Source organism: Nyctibius grandis, chromosome 7 (genome assembly GCF_013368605.1).
Source record: "Nyctibius grandis isolate bNycGra1 chromosome 7, bNycGra1.pri, whole genome shotgun sequence".
NCBI classification, from domain to species: Eukaryota; Metazoa; Chordata; class Aves; order Nyctibiiformes; family Nyctibiidae; genus Nyctibius; species Nyctibius grandis.
Genome location: NC_090664.1, coordinates 24477899 through 24500494, shown reverse-complemented (window position 1 = coordinate 24500494; position 22596 = coordinate 24477899). Strand labels below are relative to the sequence as shown.

Genomic DNA, 22596 nt, shown 5'->3' with positions numbered 1-22596 from the left:
GTTCTGCCTCAGCATACGCAGGACCCTAATATATGCAGGTGGGCTACTAAACTTATTTTAGGAGATGAGGTTTAACTGACGCTTAGGCTAATATTACCTGAAAATATTTTTAAAAATCAGTTACTTCACAAAATGAAAATGACTGATTATTAGCAGTATTAGAAATTGGATGGAAATGCTCTTATTACTAAACTCCTGCTTTCAACATTAAACTCTCATGGTACATAACATGATTGATTCTGCCTCATGAAACAATCATGCGTGAGCTTTAATGTGGGATTGCATTTTACTGCTATATGCCCTGTCACTGTTACATTTTTTAATTCAAATCTTAGAAGGTAATAGTGGCGTACTGAAAACCAAAAAGTAAACGGCCATTTTTGAAGTGGCCTTGTATAGATGCTGCAGTTGCTACAAATTTGACTATATTCTAGGAGGCACATAAGAGCTGCTGCAGTGTCCTTTTTCAGTTAAATCTTTGTAGTGTCCCTCAATAATATCTCCATAGTGTTGACATACTTGGTTTTATTCGTGGTCAAAGGTGGATGTTATCAAGACAAGACAGTTAGCCAGGAATTAATATAATATACAAGTGAAGCTTCTTTGTTTTGAATGCTATCTTTTGACATTCCCTAGGTACCAAAAGAAAATTACAGAGATAGACTTCTACTGTTATTGTCTCAGTGATAGGTTGTATCTCCAAACAAACTGTATGAGGAAGGTTATGTTTTGGAATAACATCCTGTGTTTTTGTGCTTAACCACTTTTTATTGATGGTCTGAAGTTGCATTGTATTAGCACAAAGTATTTTACAGAGTTAATTGATATTCCAGGTTCGTCCAGGGGAAAATCTACAGCTCCCCACAACATGCTTGACAAGTTATTATATTTACTTTAGTCAAAGCCCGAGTGTGCAGTATCCCTCTTGGAGGTGGTCTATTATTGGAGTCCCATATGCTTTTTGTTTGGGAAGAAAGCAGTCACTGTGTCATACTGTTACACAGGGTATTCTTTTTCAAGGATGTTGTTCCCTTGGGGACCATATCATGCCAGAGTTCCTAAGTCTAATAAGACCTTTGTAGCTCTTATTGTGTTAAAGTTCTGGGAGGGAAGCAAGAGTTAAACAGAAAATGTAATTCAAGCAACTATACTAGACCACATGTTGAAAAACATGACTGTTAAAGCAGAAAGGCAAAGGCTTCAAAAAGATCCCTGTTGTGGTAATGTAACTTTTTATGTTTCTTCCCAGTGAATCTAGAATGGAAAGGCAGAGGGTGATCTTTGTAGAATGTCTGGTTTTACTTGGCAGGAATTAAAAATACATCAGTGATTCCATGTCCTGGAAAACTGTATCACAAGGCTTCAAAAGAAGTGTTAAAGATTTTAACTTGAAGGGAATTAGGAAGGCTGTGAGGGGTATCCCACCATCAGAGAATGATAGGATGCTCGTTTTGTATATATGCATATATAGAGAGAGACAATACATTTTTTTCAATGGCAGATGTGGCAATTTGCATTACTTTCTACCCAAAATTCCCATGTCAATGGAAGTAAATAATGTGCCTGAAACATCTCCATGTCACAATCTGGATAAGAAAATATATGGACTAGGTAGGACCCACATTTCATACCTTACAACAAAAATTTTAATAACCACAGTAAAGTAAAGGTCTAATACATCCACATATGCAACACCTTTGATTCAGATAGATATACTCCTTAATTAATTGGCTGAATTCCCACTGAGTTTCTAGTAGTGAAAGTGCAGTTGATAAGAAGAACTGACATTTGGCTGATGAGAAGTTGATGAGAAGAGATGGTCTAGGAATCCTCAAGATTTTGGCTTTGCATGGAAATTTGACTTACCAACCAAGGAGTAATCCTTGACATATATCAGTTGTTTTCTTACAAAAATAAATGTCAACAGCTTTTTCACAGGGACAGCACTTTTCCTTACCTGGAACCCCACTGGGATGCAAACCAATACATGATACATAACTGGCTTTCAATGTAGCAGGATAACAAGGATAAAGTAACCAAGATAAAAAGTTTGGAGATTATACATTTGTTGTTTTCCCCCTTTATTGCAGCATCTGGTTTCACAGCAACGCCTTTTGATACAGGATGAATCAATGAACTTGTTGAGTCTGTACACATCCCCTTCTCTGCCCAACATTACCTTGGGACTTCCAGCAGTACAACCTCAGATCAGTGTAAGTGACCAGTCTCAAGCCTTCCTGTCTACTTTTGCTTCCAGAAAACCTACTTTCTGCCTATTCTCTTTTTTTTAGCATTTTGGAACATAAGCAATTCAGAGTAGGAACCAGACCTTTCTTTGCATTGGACAACATCTGAACATTTAAGGACACTACTTGAAAGCAATAATCATTCTTAATTGTAAATAAACAAGTGCCAGTGTGGAGCTTAGCTAGGTATGGGCCATGTGCCTTGCATTTATGTCTGCAAATCAGATAACAGATTTCAGACATGGTGAGAAGTATATGAGGAGATCATTTAGTACAAAAGTTCAAATTATATGATCACCTAGAGGTAAGGTGCGGCACCTGTAACTTTTTATGAGATTCCAATAGGAACCTAAGCTGGGCTGGAGCATCGTAGGGGAAGAATCTAGTATTCCTGCAGCTGGGTTTGTTATTTGAGGGGTGTTCTATCAGTCAGACAAATAAAATTGTTGATAAGTGAACAACGCTTAATATTTTAATGACAAGTTACATTCATATGCCCTTTGTTCAGTCTGCAGCAATCACCTTTCTTTAGAGCTAAATGTTAAATTCTGAAATTTATGAAAACACAGACATGGTATGTATGGAAATCCATGCTGATGGATAAAGATCTTTAGATCTAGACCAAGTTACAGTAACCTAGAGGTGAAATCTGAGGCTCAGTAACATATCTGAAAATTTTGCCACTGGTCAAAACTTAATTTTTCTGATTTCCAGCAAAAAATGTAAAAATACTGATATATTATATGGTGGTTCTATAGAACAGTGTATAAATTTTGAAGAAATTTTAGCAATTTAAGTTTCTTAGAACATGAATTGGTAGCTTCTGTAAAAATACTAGGGGTGTAAGTACAGCTTTCCGTGGTGTAAAAAAAAATTAATCTATACAATCCACTATGGTTTGTAATAAGTGCTACTTAATTCCAGTGCTAGATGTAGTTTCAAGTTAAAGTTTCATGTTATTTTATGGCTTTTTCAGTACATTTACTGTTCTCACCAATAATATATTGCTGCAATCCAACATTTTAACATCAGATATAGAACTTTGCTAAGAAAATTGTGTAAGCTTTAAATCAGTTCTCTAGAAGCCTTTCATGAGATATTTATAAGCAAATTATTGTTTTTAAGGGATGGAAAAATTGAACTGATCATGAAAAGTAGTGCTTACTTTTCCAGACGATATAATCAAAAATTTCTTAGCTATTTCACAAAAAATATAACTAGCTTCCAAGTAATTTTATAACATAAAAATGGAAATGAAAATATGTTTCATTTTCTCACTCAACTCATATGAGCTTTTGATGTGGCCAGCTAGCATCAAATATTACTTTTGGCATTAGAAAAAACAAAGGGGTTGATTTATGCAAGTAATGTTTATTTCTGTTACCAGAATAAGCAGTTGCAAATTGAATGTAAAGTTTACTTTGGTGTTTGTTTTTCAGGGAGGGATGATAGCAGAGTGTGAAGTAAGCATACACCCAAAAAATATTAGTGAAAACCTTGGTTTGCCTCATTAGAATTTATGGAATTTAGATCAACAGTAGAGATACTCTTTTTACCATGACATACTGTAAGTGGTTATCTGAAAGCCTCAACATGCTTATTTCTGTTAGACTATTATTCTTGCTGTAAAAATTGTTATTCTGCTTTAACTGCTGTTTTAAGAAATATTTTTTTTTAACTAGACAAAGAACAAAGAAATATAAAGTACATTTCCTGAAGGGCCAGAACTTCCAAAAGCTTTAAATCAATAACAGCAATTTATAAGGGCACTTTAAAATGCCACACACATACAACAGCTCTTGATGATTCTGTAGATGAGCGTTTAACTATACAAATTTACTTTGCAAAGGGTAAAACTTACATTTGTGCTGTCCTTCAGGGAGTCAGGGAGTGCTCCAGGAAAAGTAATAGCTTCCCACTACTACAGGTAATTATTTTGTTTTGCTGATTGGCTTGCTGTCTGATGGAAAGTTATGTGAAAAACCAAGCCTTGCCTATTCCAAACTCAATGGAAACTATTTCCTCTGATCCCCTGTTTTCCTGTGCAGGAGCCTGTGGGAAGGTCTTTAGGAATTTTAAGGACAGGTCCTGTCTTTTCATTAATAATGTTCTAACTAGTAGTTCCTTATGCTTTGGCTTTTATTACTGATTTTTTTCAAGTGTTCTCATTATTCAGTTTCTCACAGTGTTATATTTAACTGGCATGTTCTTCCTCCGTTTTCATCTCACAGTCAAAGTGTAAGATAGGGATGTTAACCTTTTCTTCTGTGTGTATTCATAAAGTATAACATAAGACCATCTAATCAAGTGGAGGTATAAATGGCCAGGTATATGAAAAGCAGTTACCAGTGCTGTTGTTCTTTGACAGGCTTCATCATCATTCAAAGAAAAGCAGAAGGGGGAGACCCAGTCACTCAGACAAGGAGTGACCTTGGCTGGACAGTATGGGGGGAACATTCCTCCATCCTCAACTCATCCTCACGTTGCTTTGGAGGGAAAGCCAAATAGCAGCCACCAAGCTCTCTTGCAGCATCTGTTACTGAAAGAGCAAATGAGACAGCAAAAACTTCTTGTGACTGGTAATGTTCGAGGCTTCAACACAATAATAATTTAAGATGTTTTTAATGACATTTGTATTTGTATTAAACTAAATGTGGTAATACAGATACTATACATCTTAACGATTGGGAAAAGTGGAAGGGTAGGAGAAAAAAGTACAGTATCTTTGTTTTCCCCCTTTAGTGATTCTGCTGCAGTCTGTTAGCCTGAAAGAATTCAGTGATTACAGAAAAGAGAAAATGATTACTTCATCACATTCTTTTGCAGCTGCTGAACTTCCCAGCGTGGCGAGGCACGTGGTACATGTCCCACTGCATCAGCGCTGATGCAGAGTTCTGCAATATATACCCCTCTTCTCGCTGAAAACTTTCTCTCCTATTAGACCTATTAGTTTGTTGTTCTTCACATGGGAGTGAAATGTCCCTGTTTTGCAGGAGCAGTTCCTCTTCATCCACAGTCTCCTTTAGCAGCGAAAGAGAGAGTCTCACCTGGTGTAAGAGCTGCCCACAAACTGCCTCGTCACAGGCCACTGAATCGAACCCAGTCAGCTCCTCTTCCTCAGAGTACTTTAGCCCAGCTGGTCATACAGCAGCAACATCAACAATTTTTGGAGAAGCAGAAACAGTACCAGCAGCAGATCCACATGAATAAGGTGAGTTCCCAAAGTAAGGAATTTCCAATAAACGTAAAGGTTGAAAACTAACAAGGAAGTTTAGGTATTGGTGGCATGTGGTCATGGACAGTAGACAGGTTCTTGCACGAGTATCTTGTTTATGCATAGGTGGTGTATACATTTGTATAGATCTTCATTTTCAGGTTCTGAAATGCACTACAAAGGTAATTTGGGGTTCTTGACATCAGCAAGAATACAGTTCAACAAAATAGGGTTCAAAGCATCTTAGAGGTTTAAATTACAGGTGTTTTCCCGTTGAGTGGTAAATGATGCCTTAAAGAATACTAGATATCTATCCAACTTTTTAATGTGAACTTTTGAGCTTCAGCAATCATTCCATTCAACTGCCTTTGAATTGTATTTTAAGCTTTCTCATTGTGGACTACTGTGTGGAATAAACATATAACTTATTTGAACTCAGCTGATTAAATTTATCTTTTTTGTGTAAGAAACATTAAACATCTGGAGAAATTTTTAATCAGCTTTTATCAAACCAACTTTTTCTCTGTAAGTCAATTAGTAACATGAAAGTTTGTTATCTATATGGTGATATAAAATTACCATATAAGGAGAAAGAGAAGAATGTGCTATTGCTAACATCAGATACAGAGTTGAATTGTGCCCCTCTTTCCCTGTAGAGTAACACCTTATTCGGGAGGGGGGCGGGGAGGGGGGAGAAGAAAAGGGACCATCCGTTAATAAACAAAGAGCAGCAGAATCTAAATAGATTTAGCAGAAGCTAGTGTTTCTACAACAAATGTGATGCTGTTCCCTGCTCTAAAATGAAGATATGCAAGTAATTAAATGCTTTTATCTGGAGAATGTTTTTCTGCACTTACTACATAGCTTTCCAAAAGTTGTTTGCTGGAACTCCTCTAGTAATTCAAAGATACTAATCATACATCTTTAGTTGTCTTCTTTTGTTTGAGGGTTACTTAATAACTATATATAAGAGGCAATGGCAAAGCAGAAAGATAAAAAGCGGGCAGTCAGCCCTTGTACCTAAGAGAAAAGAAAAAAAAAAATCAATCTACCTTACTGGGTGAACTTCCCAGGGGGTACTGATTCTTTAGAATCTACTAAGAATTCCCAACAAAATTAGAAACAAACCTAGAGTTTAAGTACATAGTTTGTACAGTGATTATTAACTTAATAATTTCATAATTAATATTAAATTAATAATTTAATAATTAAATTATTAAATCTTGTCTTAATTAGGAAAAATGAAGACCAGAAAACTTCAAAGTTCAGAGCTGATCCTTGCATGTTAACCCCTCTCAGCTTGGGTGTTTTGATTACTCAGCTAGGACTCCAGTTGGCTTTTCTTTGAGTATGCATTCCATATGTTTAATCAAGATGGCATATGTATATCTCATAGCCTCAGGTTTTGAAAATATTTCACCTGCCCTCAATTGTCTGAAGAGAAAAGAATTTTTACTGGTAAAGTACTGAGTCTTTGTGCCGTTTGTGAGTATTCACTACAAACCGATCAGTTCATGCATTCCTCACAAAGCAAAGAACCCCACTGACATGTTTTTGTTAGATCATATGCTTATTGACATAAATTCCACCATAGCATTTGGGGATATGTGCTGTGGCATATCGGTACATTTGTCCTGAATACAACAATTAGACTTGAGCTGGATAAACATATTCCTAGTCACATAGGACTAGGAATGCATTGCACCTCACAAGAGCTAAGCTGGATAAGGAAGTAAAAAGGCTGCAGTTGGTTTGGGATAATGCTTCTTTCAGTAACATTTTTTTTCTGAGTTAAACTGCAATGAAAATATAAGTTAAAGAGAATAATTGCCTCTCATACTTGAAATACAGTTTCATTCTCACATGCTTATTTGTGATAAAGAGACAAAACAATTCCTTCTTTTAAAACCTAGTGAACCTAACTTTTATTCTCTACAGTATAGGCTATACACATATACAGACAGAAGAAATTTAAGTTTATCCTAGGGCCTTTCATTGCCTTGAACCTCCATAACTTACTTCCTTTGCCCCAATAGCTTCTCAGTCTCCTTTATCCCTACTCCCAGAACAGCTAGCCTTCATCAGGAGCACAGTAACTCATCAGAGCAGCAAACACCTAAGGAGGAATCGTGCTGCAGGATCGTGCTGCAGCCACAGCAGCAGTGGGTTATCTGAGGATGCAGATGGTTTATCAGACTTTACAGTTTGCAGCATCTAGGTGGTTCTTCAGCACCGTTCTCAGAAGAACCGTTCTGATGAATAGTAATGAAAAATGTCAGTGCTCTAATCATGTATCTGTCCTCTGCAAGTATACAGAAAGCCAGGGGGCTTTCTTACGTACTTAAAAGAAGAAATCTGGGTTTTAACAACTAGAATTTAAGGATAGCCCATAGACAAGAGAGTGAGAAAAGATCAAATCATGGAGTGACTTTTAAGTACTGAATTTAAATCTATATTCTTTAACCCTTTAACTTAAAGATTCAGATTGAACACCTGTGCCTACATAAGGTTTTTGAACTCTGCTAGCATGGTGGAATATACTTTGTTCAATCTTAAAACTTGCCTTTATTTGCAGTTGAAGTTATTTGTTCATCATATAATTTGCATGGCTTTACAATCAAACTTAAACTCTGTGAAGCAGAGTTATTTGAACCTTAAAACAGTAGATATTCTAGATCATGTAGCAAAGCAACCCAATATCTTCTCATTTCTTAGGACAAGTTTGGGTATGTATCAAGTGAATATATACACTTGTTATTTTCCATTGTTCTGTCCCTTACTCTTCTGTTCATAGGCTGTATAATGCAATCTGCAGAGAGATATAATTCTCTCCTTTTCAGTCATGAAAAATGTAGGGCTTTTTAAATAAGGAATACTCAAACATTCTCTTAGAAGTTTTGGTAAGAAAGACCAGAACCATTTTAAGCTGTCAAGACTATGAAATGCCACTTGATCAAGAGCTTAGAACAAGTTCCTATCTTATTTTTCTTTTCCATTTCTTTTTCCTTTTTTTCCATATGTTTAGGACTTCAAGTACTTAAGGCTTTAATCTATTTCAACTGAACGCAGTATTTGAATGTTTGCCCTGAACTAAGGTGATATGGCATGTGTCAGCAATCCCTGAAAACTGTTTCTGGTCACATCTTTTTGGTGGACGTATAGGTCAATCTTGCTGTAGCAACAAAAAGAGGAAGAGACCAAGTTTCTCCCCACCCCATTGATCTTGTATTAAAATTTCTTTTCTTTGAGAAAATAATACACTTCAGCAGCAAGCCAATGCTGCTGTGAGGGTGATAACAAGCAAAATCTAGCATAGGTCAGAGGTAAAGAATTCCCCTGGATCATTTCCATTCTGAAAAGAAACAAATCATTGCCAAGAGGTGTGCCTCTGTCCTTAATAACAAAGAGAAGATCCCCTATGGATTATTTCTGGTCAGCTCTCAGATGCCAGCCTTTTGATGTGGGAAACGGTGTACGTCTCCACTGAAGTCTGACATTTATACCTGCGGGATCTAGTACACTGACCTTCTGAAAACATTCTGTAAATGTTGACATCCCATCCAAAAGTAGGTAGAAACCCTCGTCCCAGCTTTCTGGGGAAAAAATAATAATGAATGTGCAGTAACCTGAACTCCACTCATCTTAGGGAAGATAGGCTTTGCCGTTGTCAGCTTTAATATACTTCTGTCCGAATGACAGCTTATTTCCTCATAAGGCCCTTTGATCACCATTGCAGATCTTCATTCTGCTCGATAACAGGAGTCCAAACTCTGAAACCCCCAGTTAAAATTATTGCAATCAAGTACCAAAAGACCACTACTACAATAAAAAAATCAAAATCTTGATGTTGTTTGTGTATCTCTGTATCTGGAAAGCTTTGACCCTGCCACTTGCAGAAAAAAATGATGATTTTGATGTAACAAATATAAATGCAAAGTCCCTAGCAGAAGTCTACATTCAAGAAAATTTCAGAAATCATAATGTGAAGAGTAAATGAACAAAGCTCTCTCTCTGTCTTTAAAGGTTATTTTTGTCACATATGATGAATAAAGGCCTGCCTCCACTGAAGCTAAACTAGCACTGTCTTCACTGGGACCAAGATCTCAGTTGATCAGTGTGGGAACCCTACATGTGTTCTTAAAATAGTGCATTAATAGCATTTTGACAATTTGTTTTCAATGGTAAAATCCTCCTCTGTATTGGAGTAGTAAAGGTTAAAATAATGGGGCAGTTGGTAGTGTGCACCAAAGTATGGGAGCAGTATGGATAATGTTGAAGCTTAGATAAGGAGTACCTGAATTTCAGTTTTCATTCCAGGATGTTAATTGGTTTAAAGCATCTTTGTATAGGGAACCAGTGACTGGGCAAGACTGTGAAGTAAAACATGCATGTCAAAAATACATAGGAAGTGAAAATTTGTTTTGGCTTTCCAGCTTACACATCTGACTAGCATCATCTGAAGGTGAGAGGCAGCACATTTCTTCTTTCAAATATTGCTTCTAGCAGGGGATTATTTGGAGAAAACTATAGCAACAGTTGACTATGTTTGGAACTGAAAAATGCCCAGATCATTTTCTCCTTTATTGAGAACTAATGTTTAAGAGCCATAATGCAGAAGAATGATTTTGAAAGATAAATACATCCCTTAGAAACGTTGTACATGAGTAACAGAGACAATGGTAAGCAGGTGCCAAGTTGTTTCAGTACAGCTAACAACATACATAGCTGGTCAAAGTAATCTGATAGCCACAGGAGAGAAGGAGAAAAAGTGTGTTCCATAGGTATATACATAAGCTCTTAGAAACGACTGCCATGTATTTAAAATGAACAGTTAATTAAGGAAAGAAATGTATGGGGTGGCTGTTGCAGGATTTCATGTTTTGTCTCTTTGTAAAGACGTTTTATTTAAAATACTGTGTTTTACAAGAGCTTATCATTACAAAGGAGAAACAAAGGCAGGGGTTGTGACTGAAGGACCTATAAAATGGTCTGTTGCAATGTCCAGATTATTTATAGTCTTCTGTTTTGCTGTACAAGCAAGCAGGTTAGGTTGTGTTTGATGTCTTTTTTGGTTAGACTCTTGCAGTTATACAGTGGAGTTGATATCTGTAAATGCTCCTGCTGCCACTATGTACTTTGGCTCATGCATATCCCTTACAGTTTAATTTCCTGAAAATAAAAGGAAAAAAATATAGGTTGCATTAGCATAAAACCATTTTTTTGAGTGACTCCTTTAGTTGGAATAGCGATAACAGTAAAGTATACTGGTTAAAGAAGACCAATCTGTTCAACTCTAATTTGTTAGTGAAATAAACCGTGGTTTTATTATTATTTTAAAATGTAGTCTTATTAAAACTCAGATTAAGCAATCACTTTTTCAAAAGCAAAAATATGCATTGAAATGAGGAGAAAGTCCTGCATGTAGCTACAGATAAATTCAGGAAAAAATGGTAAGTGGGGATTTAAAGTGAAAGATTTAAATATTAACTGTAAGCAGAAGTGTCCAGCTGCACAGTGAAAGAACTTGGGCAGTGTTTCATTCAGGACTCATTTTCTGCTGTGTAATCCAGCTTTAGATAGAGAGATAAGATAGAAATATTAACTCTAAACTGGTATCTTTGCATGTCTCCAGATATGTAATTTTCCATGGTAGTACCAGGTGATAGAATATAAAATAAGATGTTTCTGACTTAGGAGAACTGAACAGTCTCTTGGTATTGCTACTAATGTAATTACTGGAATAAGATGGGGCCAAGGTGCCTTTAAAAACCACTTTAACAAATATGAAAGCATGGTGGTGACACAGAGAAAGCAGTCAGCTGTGGCTTAGCAGACTGTGAGCAGCAGGAGTGGTTTTCAGGTTTTGGGGGTGTCCCCCTGCACCATGCCATCTACTCATTTTTACCATGCTCCATCATATGAGAGGACGTGACTATAGTGCCTCATAGCCCCTTGCCTGAGGCTTAGTTAAAGTCACAGTGTAAAGGATGTTTTTAATAAGATTTTTGCAGTAAAGGTAGTATGAATGCACTTTGTAAAATCTACTGTGTAAATATATAAAGACTTTCATTGCACAGAGTTTTAGAAAATTTAATTTGTTTAGCTCCTCCTGTCACCGAAGTCTGGAGCAAATTGCCTGCTGACTTCCATGGCGTGGGAACAGGCCCCAAAACAGGAACGCTGCAAGTGAAGTGCACACAAATACCACTCTAGTCTCTTCAGCCCCCTTAACGTGTTCTTGTATCACTCCACTGATTACATGCAAAAAAGCGTTTGAAGGTGTCCACGTATAGATTATATACTGCAGGCCATCGTGTGTTGCCTCAGAAATCTCATCAGCAGATCTGTGCCATCCAGCAGTATGAAGAAGAAAGAGCCTGACATAAAAGTGAAAAAGCATGAAAGAAAGGAGAGAAGTAATGAGCTAAATATGTCTTAACTTTGCTGTGGACATGCACTCATTTTCTCTTGGCTTTCCCTCCAGAATAACCCACCTGATGTCAAGTAACTGGCACATGGAATGGTTTACAGGTGGATCAGCATCAGTGACTCTGGTAGCTGTATATGATTATCTGTCAAACAGATGTTTCAGCTTGTATTTTCTTGCTAGCAGCCAGCCAAGCAGCCAGGCCTGCCTTTCTTTTCTTGCTTGAGGAGTGGAGAGGGCTCGCCCACAGGTGTTTAACTAAGTGACAGAGAGGAGAGTACCCGAGCTGAATATACGTAGTTAGCTTCAGTGCCTTCTTGTTCAGCCTCAGCCCCTGAGAAACAACTGGAAAAGATTTATGGGTTTGATCTGATATGTTTTCCATGTGCTTAATAAAAGGAGACACTCTGCATTAGTTTCAGTAGTAAGGATTCCCCAGCTTTGAGCATGCCACCTGCAGCATGCAGCATACACGTGTTGTGATTTGCCAGTTACTACAGTAATGAAAAGGGATTTTTTGTTTGTTTCTTTTTAGTAAGCTATTAAACTCCCATTACACCCCAAAAATGAACATCTGCTGTGACCAAAGCCTGTAGACTTCCACTGTGGAATATGTTTCTCCACTGATGTGGGGCTTATGCACCAGAGCATCAACTGGAACTGCACAAACAGATCTTTCAACTCTTCTTGTTGATTTTGTGGGAGTTCGTGAATCCAGCTGTAGCTTCTTGATCGTAGTTTACATGACAACCCTGCCCTTCAGTAGGGTGGCATTTTTCTGTATGCATTAGCAAGCAGAATGAAACTAGACCAGGCATGGTTTGTGACAAAATAGCTATGCTGAAGCCATCCAGTAACTCAACGAATAGCACTAGCTAAAATTCAGTTTGAAAGAGTTGATAGTTGGAGGCGGGGGGGCAGATGGGAAGAGGGAGGTATGTGAAAGTAATGGTAAAAGGTGAAGTTTTTTTCCCTCTCTGCATATTTGACCTTGGTGATACAAATCACTATTTGCTTGAAATCAAGCGGGGCAGTTGAGTAAATGATAATTACTCACTTGACCCTGCAAATGCTTACTCACATGTCTGATTTGTGTCTCTCTGAACAAAGTGGGGATGTTTTTCAGTTTTGGCTTTTTGTATATCACATTTGGACTATTTTGGAATACATTTTCTGCATCTTAAATAGTAAAACATAAACTATACTTGATTGCAGCACACTGGCATCTGGCACCTCAGCAGAGCTTTACAATAGCAGTTAATGGTGTAAAACCGGTATTGTCTCGGTAGCTGTGTTGTGTTATAACATTACTGCTACAACTGGCATACCTGTACTGTGCACGACAAAAGTTATAGCCTTTCCAGTCATGGACAGACATTCCTGTAGGCCCTTTGTACCCCAGGAGAGGGGTGTGATGCCAACTCTTCGTCACTGCTCCTTTGTTGGCTTTCAGTGCTTTCATGCTTTAATTGGTAGAGAAGCTGGTGTGAACATTGCCTAATTTGCTTATAACAAATATTAACCAGATTACTAATTTTCTTGTATCTTAGACTTCCTTTATTATTTTGTGTTGTGGAAAATGAACTGTAATATAGTTAAATAAATTCCTGCGTTTATGTTTGAAGAGTATGAAGCGAGACTCATTTCTCTTGATTATCAGCTGTAACAGTGTAACAGATGTGTAATGTTTTCAGTATTCTGCCTTATTTTTAGTTTAGTACTACCGTATAGCACTCTCTATGTACATGGTATTTTCTACTGCAGAATAACAAGTGGCCTTTTGCTTAGGAACTTTGGTTCTTTCTTCCCTGTACATTAATATTTTAGCAATGCATAGCTACCTGGTTTTGCTGCGGAAGATTTAATTTTGTCAGTGTGAATCTAATACTTATCTGGCATCAGTAAAAGGCATCAATAACTGTTCCGTCCTTCTCTTTCCAGATGCTCTCTAAGTCCATTGAGCAGCTCAAGCAGCCTGGCAGTCACCTGGAGGAAGCTGAAGAAGAGCTTCATGGAGATCACTCGATGCAGGAAGAGCGAGCTCCCGGCAGCGGTGCCAGCGTTAGGGCTGAGAGCAGCGGTGCTGGTGTGGATGACAGAATAGGACAGCAGGTGGGGGCTGTGAAAGTCAAAGAGGAGCCACCCGACAGTGATGAGGATGTTCAAACCCAGCAAATGGAATCTGGGGAGCAAGCTGCTTTTGTGCAACAGGTAATAGGCAAAGACATAGCTCCAGGATTTGTAATTAAGGTTATTATCTGAACATCACGTGCATTTTCTAGGCTTTGATAAGCAATTGTGTTTTGATTCACTGATCTAGCGAATCCTGATTTACTGTTCAAAGAATCTAACAAAGGCAGAAGTGTTGTATGCGCACTTGAAAACATAGTGAAGCTCATCCTTATGGCCACTAATTGAGAAACTACCTGTTGCAGTCAATTATTCTACACAAATCTTTGCATAATAGCTGATAGACTTTTATTAACCCAGGATTACATTACATCGCTTAGTTCTAGTGAAAGAAAACTCGTATCATCTAGCTTGTTGAGATCAGCAATTGCGGGAATTAGTTTCCAGACCTGATTGATGAAACATTCTTCTTCTCTGATTTTGAATCCTCTGACTTTTGCTTTCAGCTGTCTGTATATACTGTATCATACTGTAGTCTTGAACACTGTTAACGTTAGGGTATTTTTTCCCCAGTAGACAGGTACTGACCGCTATATCAGTGGTCCCAGGCTGGTGTATAAAGTATAATTGAGAGAATACAAGGTGGATATAAAGAGGCAAGGCACTGTTTAAAAATTGCATTGTTTTCTTTTTTGCACTGCTTAGTTAATTTTTCATTCTGTCTTATTTGATGATACTGTCCGCAGAGACATCCTTAAATGAAGCAGATGCAAATACTGGTGAGAAGCAAAATGCAGCATTAGGTTTTTATCAGTTATTAGGATATTGCAGGAAAAGCGCAGAACTGTTACCGTTATCATCTGATATCCAATAACTTGTTTATTTTTTTTTAAATAAAGACTAATCACACAATATTGCATAACCTTTACCGCTAGGTTTCACGGACAAGTACTAAAATCACGACTGTGCATAAAATGCCAACTTGGCAAAAGGAAACTTCAGCTTCTCTGTGAGCATGTCACCAAAGCTGACAAGCGCAGTGTATTTGTGCAGCCAGCGAGCTGGCGTCCCTTTCCGTTGCTGTAAGATCAGGCAGAGCAAGGCTGGATGCAGTGGAAGGCCCTGTTTATTTAAGTCTCTACTTTGTCAGGTCCCCGCTGTTCTCCTGCAGAAAAGTGATTTTGGGAGGGGGGGCAGGAAATGCCTTATGGAAACAGGAAGCCCAAGTGATTCATGTGCTGAGGAATGCGGGGCCGGGGGGGGGGGACAGGGCAGCGCTCCTTCTGTTTTTAAAGGCACTCTATGAATTGATTTATTGTCAAAGAAAATAACAAAGCAAGTAGGGAAACTGTTAAGGAAGCTTTCCAGTGAAACATTTCCTTCATATTCCCTTTTGATATGTTTACCTTGTTTTATAGGTTTACTTTTGTTAAGCTAGTTAAAGATTCATTGTATTAAGATCCCCTTTAATATGGATAATCCCAAACTGACCTGGAATCCTTGTCAGGTTTTTTTTCTATTAAAAATATTTATATTTCTAAAGCTGAGGTATTTTAAGGTGCAGTATCCTGTTTCAAAAGAGAGCTGTTTTGCCAAATGTAGAAATTGTTCTAAAATATGTTATTAGGATGTGTCGTTTACATTATGCTCTAATACTATTAAATCTCTTATGAAATGTTGCAAATTCTAAAGATACATTATCCTTTTTCCTAGAAGATCTCCAAACAAATGATTAAATAGCTGCTATAAAATGAAAGGCCTCCTGAAACATAAAGATCATCTTAGATAGGAAAGATTTATTAATTGAGAAAATACAGGTGATTTTTATGTGTTCTTCATAATTTGACAGAAATCCTTCCCCTTCTTGTATGAAAAAAATCACGTTCAAAAAGTGAAGCATATAAAAATTAAATATATGTTTTTCCCACTCTGTATAATTTTCATTTTCTTTGAAACCTAAGTTCAGCCTCATCAAAAAGGGGTAGTGCATCTTTTAAAATACATTCTATTTGGGGAGAAACTTGCAAATGAGAAGACTTTTGTACAATATCACTTCAAAGACATGTATTCACAAAGGACAAAAGATATTTTTATAATGTCATTCAGGTGAGAAACCCCAATACATTAGTGAACTTTATTTTCAGAATATTTCAAATTTGGATAAAATTAAGATAGAGAAACTACCTGGAACCAGTGAAAAGGAAAGCTGGGTTTAAGCAACCACATTTCTAATTGATAATTGTCTCTTACATTTTAAATCTACTGTATTTATTATAATTTACACCCTTAGAGGTGATCTCTTGTTTTGTGTTGTAAATATATTCTGTTTGTATGTTCCCTCTTTTTGCCTTCTGATATAAGTCTCTTCCTTTCTCAAATAAAGTTTTTTTTTAAAAGATCCCCTTTCAGATATCTGACTTTGTGTAAAGTTGATAACTTAATTGTGCTTTTGCTTTGTATAACCAAATCCATTCGCCACACATTGTTGAAACAATTCCAACTTTCAGGAGCAAGGCTTTTATTACACAATTCTTACAATGATTACACAAAGTCTTTTTTTGGTCTCTTGTTTTATCCTACATCAGCCATTATAAGTTTTAGTGAATGTGGAAATAGTATTGATGCATTTTCATTTTCCCATCATTGCATCTGTCTTGAACATGTGATCATATATTGTACCATATAGGAAAGGTAAAGGTGAGTCCCAGTTTCTTGGCTCCTAATTATCCAAAATTCAGATGAACGGAAATAATTTCCATGACATTTCTAAAACCTGCCTAGTACCCCAAAGGTGTTGGTCTGAAACTGAGCTGATACTGACCTCTTTGATATTCCTCAAGGCCTTTGCAAAACTAGAGTCCACCTGTAAATATGCTGGGGAGGAGGGAATCCACAAACTTTGCAGACTTTAAAGCAATTGTGTAAGACAGTGAAGTCCTACTTTAGAAACACCTAAGCACTCCCTTGAAGATATTAAATGCTTTACTCGTTTGTGACATTTCCTGAACTTTGCTTCAGATCTACAGAGAGAAATACTTTGTACTGCAAACATGACGCTGCTGCTAAGGTACATGAACTATTACTACCAAAAAAGTTTAAATAATCGTTGCATTCTAGGTCTCTAACTGTTCATTTGAATTGCAAAGGCTCTTAATAGCTTCGATTCTGGTATAGTTTTAATTAAAATAAAATGCTTTCAGCAACATAAGTATGTAAGAATAAATATTTCTGTAAATCAAATTTAATTATTTTCAGTGATATAACAGCAAAGTTTCATCAGTCATACACAAAAAAATATTAGATAAAAAGTCAAGTTTTACGTTAGGAAACTTAACTAGCATTAACAGTATAACATTATACTGCTTGCCCTGTTGATTATTATATATTTAGAATTCTGTGCCTATAAGTAAATCATGCTTTCAACGGGGATTTTATTTGAGATGACTTTTGTTTAAATACTTGTGTTGGAATTAGAAGAGCAGCCATAAACGTTTTCAATTTACGACATTCCTGTTTTGGAGGCTGCATCTAGATTTTTTTCTAAATTATTTGTTTATCATGCATAAAAGCACCCATAATGAAGAAAACAATCATAATTTAATACAATTCACAAGCCTTATATTTTCCAGGAATGCTGTACATATCTTCTTTCTTTTTTTTTTTTTTTTTTTTTTTTGAAAAATAGGTGCTTATTCTGTCCTGTTGTCCAAAAAAATAAAGCCAGTATAGCTGCCGATTTAGAAGTAATTACTACTAAAGAAGGGAAAAATGCTTCATAATATTTATATACCCAAGACAGACATACATTACTGGAATGTAGATACTGTGACATTAGCCTTTTTTTAATCCCCTGGCATTAACAAAATAGGATTAAAAGCTGAATGCCTCAGCCAAGCAGAAGCACTCCAGTCACTACCACGACTCATCCTTTCTATTCAGCAATTCATTTGTGCAGTATCGTCATTCCATCTTCGTTATCATCAGGATCACTAAGACTTATTTACTCCATGTTACTTAAGCCAGCTATACCCTGTTTTTATCTTCACTGGCATTCTAAGGTAAAAATCTAGAAACATGAGTCCCAAGCACCAATCTAAAAATGTTTACTTATTTCTCCCCCTTATGAACACTTCACAATTTGCAGCCAAAATTAGCTAAGCCAAGTTAATTTCCTTATTGTATTCTGTCCCACTAGCAGCATGTCCTACTTATCCACTTAAGAGATGTTTGTTTGCTTTTCATTTATTTGTTTAGTTTCTGATTTCCTTATGCAGTTCCCATCATCTGGGTGGTAGTGAGGCTTCTGTACCTCATTTCTCAGTGGAGGCATATAGCTTAGAACGTCGTATGCTGAATTGCTGTTCAGGCAGACAGAAGAGCAGCATCCTGGATAAAATTGTCTTCTCTATTGATCTAGAGCAATAATCCCAGTGATTTTTGTAGAATTCTGCCACTCTACTTGGTAGATGCTGTGCTTTGTATTTGGTAGACTTTGTGCTTTGCATTTGTTTGGTTTTTTTTTTTTTTTTCCCTCTTTTAAGTCAGCCTAATTTGGAATTAGATTTAAAGGCAAAAAAATACAATTAGCTCAACCTGCATAGACAGTGGAAAGGCTGGTTGTCTTGGCCATGCTCATGCGCTCACACACATGAACAGAGCTGGGAAGAGGCATCCTTCAGGCATGTCCTGGTTTCTGGTCCCCATTTGCTGAGCTCAAGTGTCACACTCCTTTTGCTTATTTTGATTCTGGCTCCATAACTCATCTAGCCACTACAGGATAACTTCCCCAGCTACCTGTGTGTACACACAGCTGTTGGTGACCCCCCAAGAATTACTACAGCAGCAGCTGAGATTTAAAAGGCTACTAGCTTATAACTTGAAAGCATTCAGCAATGTCTGATTCTCTGAGGTGACTACATGGGGGCCTTAGTCACTAGAGTTGTTTCAACAGACCAGATACTTACTTACTTGTAAGCGATTCAGTGCCTTAATTAGCTGACTAAATGAGATGTTTTGAATCTGGCTGTGGAGCTTTTGTAGCATTTGTTTTACTTTACTTTCCATAGTTGCCTTGAAGTCACTGTATTGACTCTTAACAGTACATAGCCCTGAAATACAAGGGAGGTTGGTTGGAGGATGTGCTGTTAAAAGTACCCCTCTGTGCACTTGGTCCTTCCAAGGTGGTAGCACATAACAACATTTTTGGCCTCAAGAAGGGCTGTGAAGGGCAGGAGAAATGGAAATGTAAGTATGGAACAATGTCAAACTTCCAAATAAACCTTCCACCTCCTCTCCCTCCCTCAATGATGTTGTAAGCACATTCTTATATCTACTAGCTCAAATAACTTTTTTTTTTTTGGTAGGCTACCTTAGTTGTCTGCTTTAACTTCTTCAGCCAGTAAGAGAGGCACTAACCTTGTACTGTTCTGCCTTTCCTCTAGTCTGTGGGAGCACAGGCCCAGTACAACTCCTACATAACACAAGCTGGCACTGTGATTTCTGCAATCAAACTTGAGCCATAGCCTGTCCAGATGGAGTGAGGGGGCAGAGGGCTGTGTAGTTGGATCTGTTTTGTGAACATTTTTCATTCATCTACACGAGGGGAAACCCCATCTAAGTATTTAGCCAGCTTTCTGTCATCTTTACTCCTAAGGTCCTGTATTGAGTTTTTAACTGTGGTCTTTAAAAATGTAGTTCTTTATCAATTTTTTTAATGCCAATTCTACACAAAAGTGCAGAATAATAATGAGAATTTTTACAAGTAATTTTCCTTTCCCAGTTGGATTTGAAAACAATCAGTTTTTTAGAAAGTATCAAATCTACTTTCTCAATGAACTCCAAGGAGATTGGTATTTTTGTTTGTCTCTCCTAATGTAAACCCTTCAGTTAGAGAAGGCAATAAGACTTACTTACTTTATCACAAAATTAAATCAAGACCTGAATTGTCTGACCAACCATATGGCATTACAACATAACAGAATTATTTCATTTCACTCATACCTGCACAGAATAATGCTGATAGTGCTTTTATTTTTTTGATCCAAAATTTTTTATACTTCTTTACTTGTGATATGGCACCTCAATACTTCTGTTACTGGTCCCTTTTATTAGAGAAAGCAGCATGTAAGGAAACCGCTGGGGCCACACTAGCAAAATTACTTAATCAGGGGTACCTAACTAGCATGAACCAAAAGCCTGTAAGTCCAGATCCCAGTAATTATCACTTCACATTTTGACAGTCAGATGACACTACTTTCATACCGTTGGGCAATTTATCATTTCCTGCATCAGACAGCACAGGGTGTTATTGTTATTGTCATTGAAGAGGATTATGTGTTCTTGGAAAGCTGCTGCTTTAAATGCTGCATTTTTGGAAGAATTCTGTTTTGACCTCTTGAGTGTGTGTCTCTCTCTGTCAGACACACGTATGGGTACACACACACACACAAGTTTTCATTTTCTTCCTTCTCTTAAAATATGAGACTGAATAAATGCACGCCTCAGTATACTGCTGGCTAAATCTTCATAAAGCTCTCTTGTTTAGTATCCTGGAAGAGCAGCTCAGCCTGAATGCCTTTGAGACATAGGTGCTCTAATGCAGAAAGCAGTGCATAATCTGCCTCTTCTCCTGTTCTGGCCTGTGACCTTTGGATCCCCAGGAGACCAAGGAAGTCTTTCTGTTCATACTGCCTGTATTTCCTCAGCAAAGGGTCTTGTGAAAATTACAGCTATGAGACTGCAGCAACGCAGTGATGGCAAGGGCTTAAGAAGGCTTTGCTCAGGTTCTCTGCAAAGCAGCTAGAGAAGGATGGAGGATTCAGTCTCCAACCCGTTCCTTAGTCTTTTCATTTTGCTCCCATCAAGAAGGGCACTGTGATAGTTTTTAGGTGGCAGCTTGCAGCTTTTTAAAGCAGATCTCTGTAATTGAACAGATCCAGAAGGAGCACAGGGCAGAAGTGCTGTTGGGAAATGCTCTCCCACTGTGCACAGAGGGATAGCCACCAAGACCAGACACTTCTAAGGCTTGCTCTCCTAGATCTTTACTGAAAATACAAGTGATAGAGTTACTACACAGAGAGCATGGCTCCGTCACTCAGCTACCTGACTGCACACAGGGACAGGTGGTGATCAGGTTTCTCTCATTTCTCACCCATTTTGATCCATTTTGACACCTTGCCTTAGGTGTCCCATTAGTTTCTGCATAGATTTTAGTTTTCTGAAGCTACTGACTTTATACAGAGGGCTTCAAAGCTTCTTTGTTAGTGTTTCTGACAGAAGAATAAAAACAGCAGTGCTGAATACAGGTGCCATGAGCACAGGCTCAGCCCAGGGACACCTGACTTCAATAGCTCTGATTTGGCCTTTTCTGCAGGTAATAATTCCAGTTAAAATATGTGCAGCATTACCCTTTGTGCTATGTGAGCGAGTTTTTTCGTAAGAATCTCCACCCCTTCTCAGGCAGGCTCTGAGAACACAAACACAGGCAGCACAGGACCAGCAAGAAAAAAGGGACAGGAGGAAGATTCATTCCTACAGCAAAAGATTGAGAATGAGCATGGGGACTGTTGCTTATCTGTGTTGATGGATAATGCCCTAACCAAGAAAGCTGCTCATTTTCCCAAGTCCTCTCTGAGAAGCTGGATTTCAAACAACTGCTTTCAAGTTAGATACTATTATATGTCACGATTATAGTAGCTTGAACCTTCCTGTAGAAGAAGTAATCCTTTCTTTCACCTCTCTGGCACTTTCCCTCCAGCTTTTAATGCAAGAAAAAGACTCAAAGCACCTTAACTCAGCTTCATGTTCAAGTTCTGCTTTCATGCAAGAATCTGTAATTTGGTAAGAAGCTACATCAGGGATGAGCTGACCGGGGGAAGTTTTGCAGTTGGATGCTGAAGCCCATGCTTGCTCCCAGCTCCATCTGGGAACGACCCAGTAGCTGCACTCTCGAGCCTTGCACTGTTTCATTGGCAAGCAGTTCCCACCACCACTGACCACTGAGATGTTTCAAGCTGTGAAATCAGTTGGCATAAAGCACATTGAGTCAGAGAAGAGGCAGTGGGTTCAGTCTGGTGGGATGCCAGACACACAGGAGCATAACATTTGTGAAGCTGCTGTCGTAAAGGTGAGCTGCAGGGGGTCACCACAGAGAGACAATTTCATATTTGATTTTCAGTACCCAGCCCTAGAGGCCATGACTAACTGGATCATTTAAGCCTGAAAGTATACTGTGAACTTAGCTGGTCAATGGTAGAAAGAAGTCAGTGTTAGGTTCTCTTTCTTACTGTCATGGCCACCTGCACATTTAATGTCATTGCAAAAGGCTGAATATTAACTTATAGACAGGTACCTCTAAGTGGGTTAGGTACATTAGAGAAGAAATAGTTTTGAAAGCTCTTTACAGCTTCTTACCAGGATCAGCTCTACTGTGTCTCCCAGCTCTTCTCCATGATTACTTCAGCTAGTAATTAAGGAAATCACAAGACAGGGCACTTAATGTTTGATGTATAGCAAGTTATTATTCATGTAATGCTGGTATTTCCTATTTTTTCTTTCTTCTGCTTTAATATGGATGCTAA

The 22596-nt window shown here is 37.8% G+C and overlaps 1 protein-coding gene across 7 annotated transcripts in view; it reads left to right on the top strand.

The window, feature by feature from the left end:
- HDAC9 (histone deacetylase 9) overlaps window positions 1–22596 on the top strand; it is a 294314-nt gene that overhangs the window by 83752 nt on the left and 187966 nt on the right. For 4 of the 7 annotated variants that reach the window (XM_068404568.1, XM_068404567.1, XM_068404565.1 and 1 more), the window contains exons 9-12: window positions 2091–2213; window positions 4615–4825; window positions 5240–5457; window positions 13829–16413. In XM_068404568.1, the coding sequence (XP_068260669.1) occupies window positions 2091–2213; window positions 4615–4825; window positions 5240–5457; window positions 13829–14149 (873 nt within the window). In that variant the 3' untranslated portion in view covers window positions 14150–16413. Of the gene's footprint in view, window positions 1–2090; window positions 2214–4614; window positions 4826–5239; window positions 5458–13828; window positions 16414–22596 lie in introns of those variants that run through there. The other 3 variants (XM_068404562.1, XM_068404563.1, XM_068404561.1) reach the window with 1 other exon arrangement.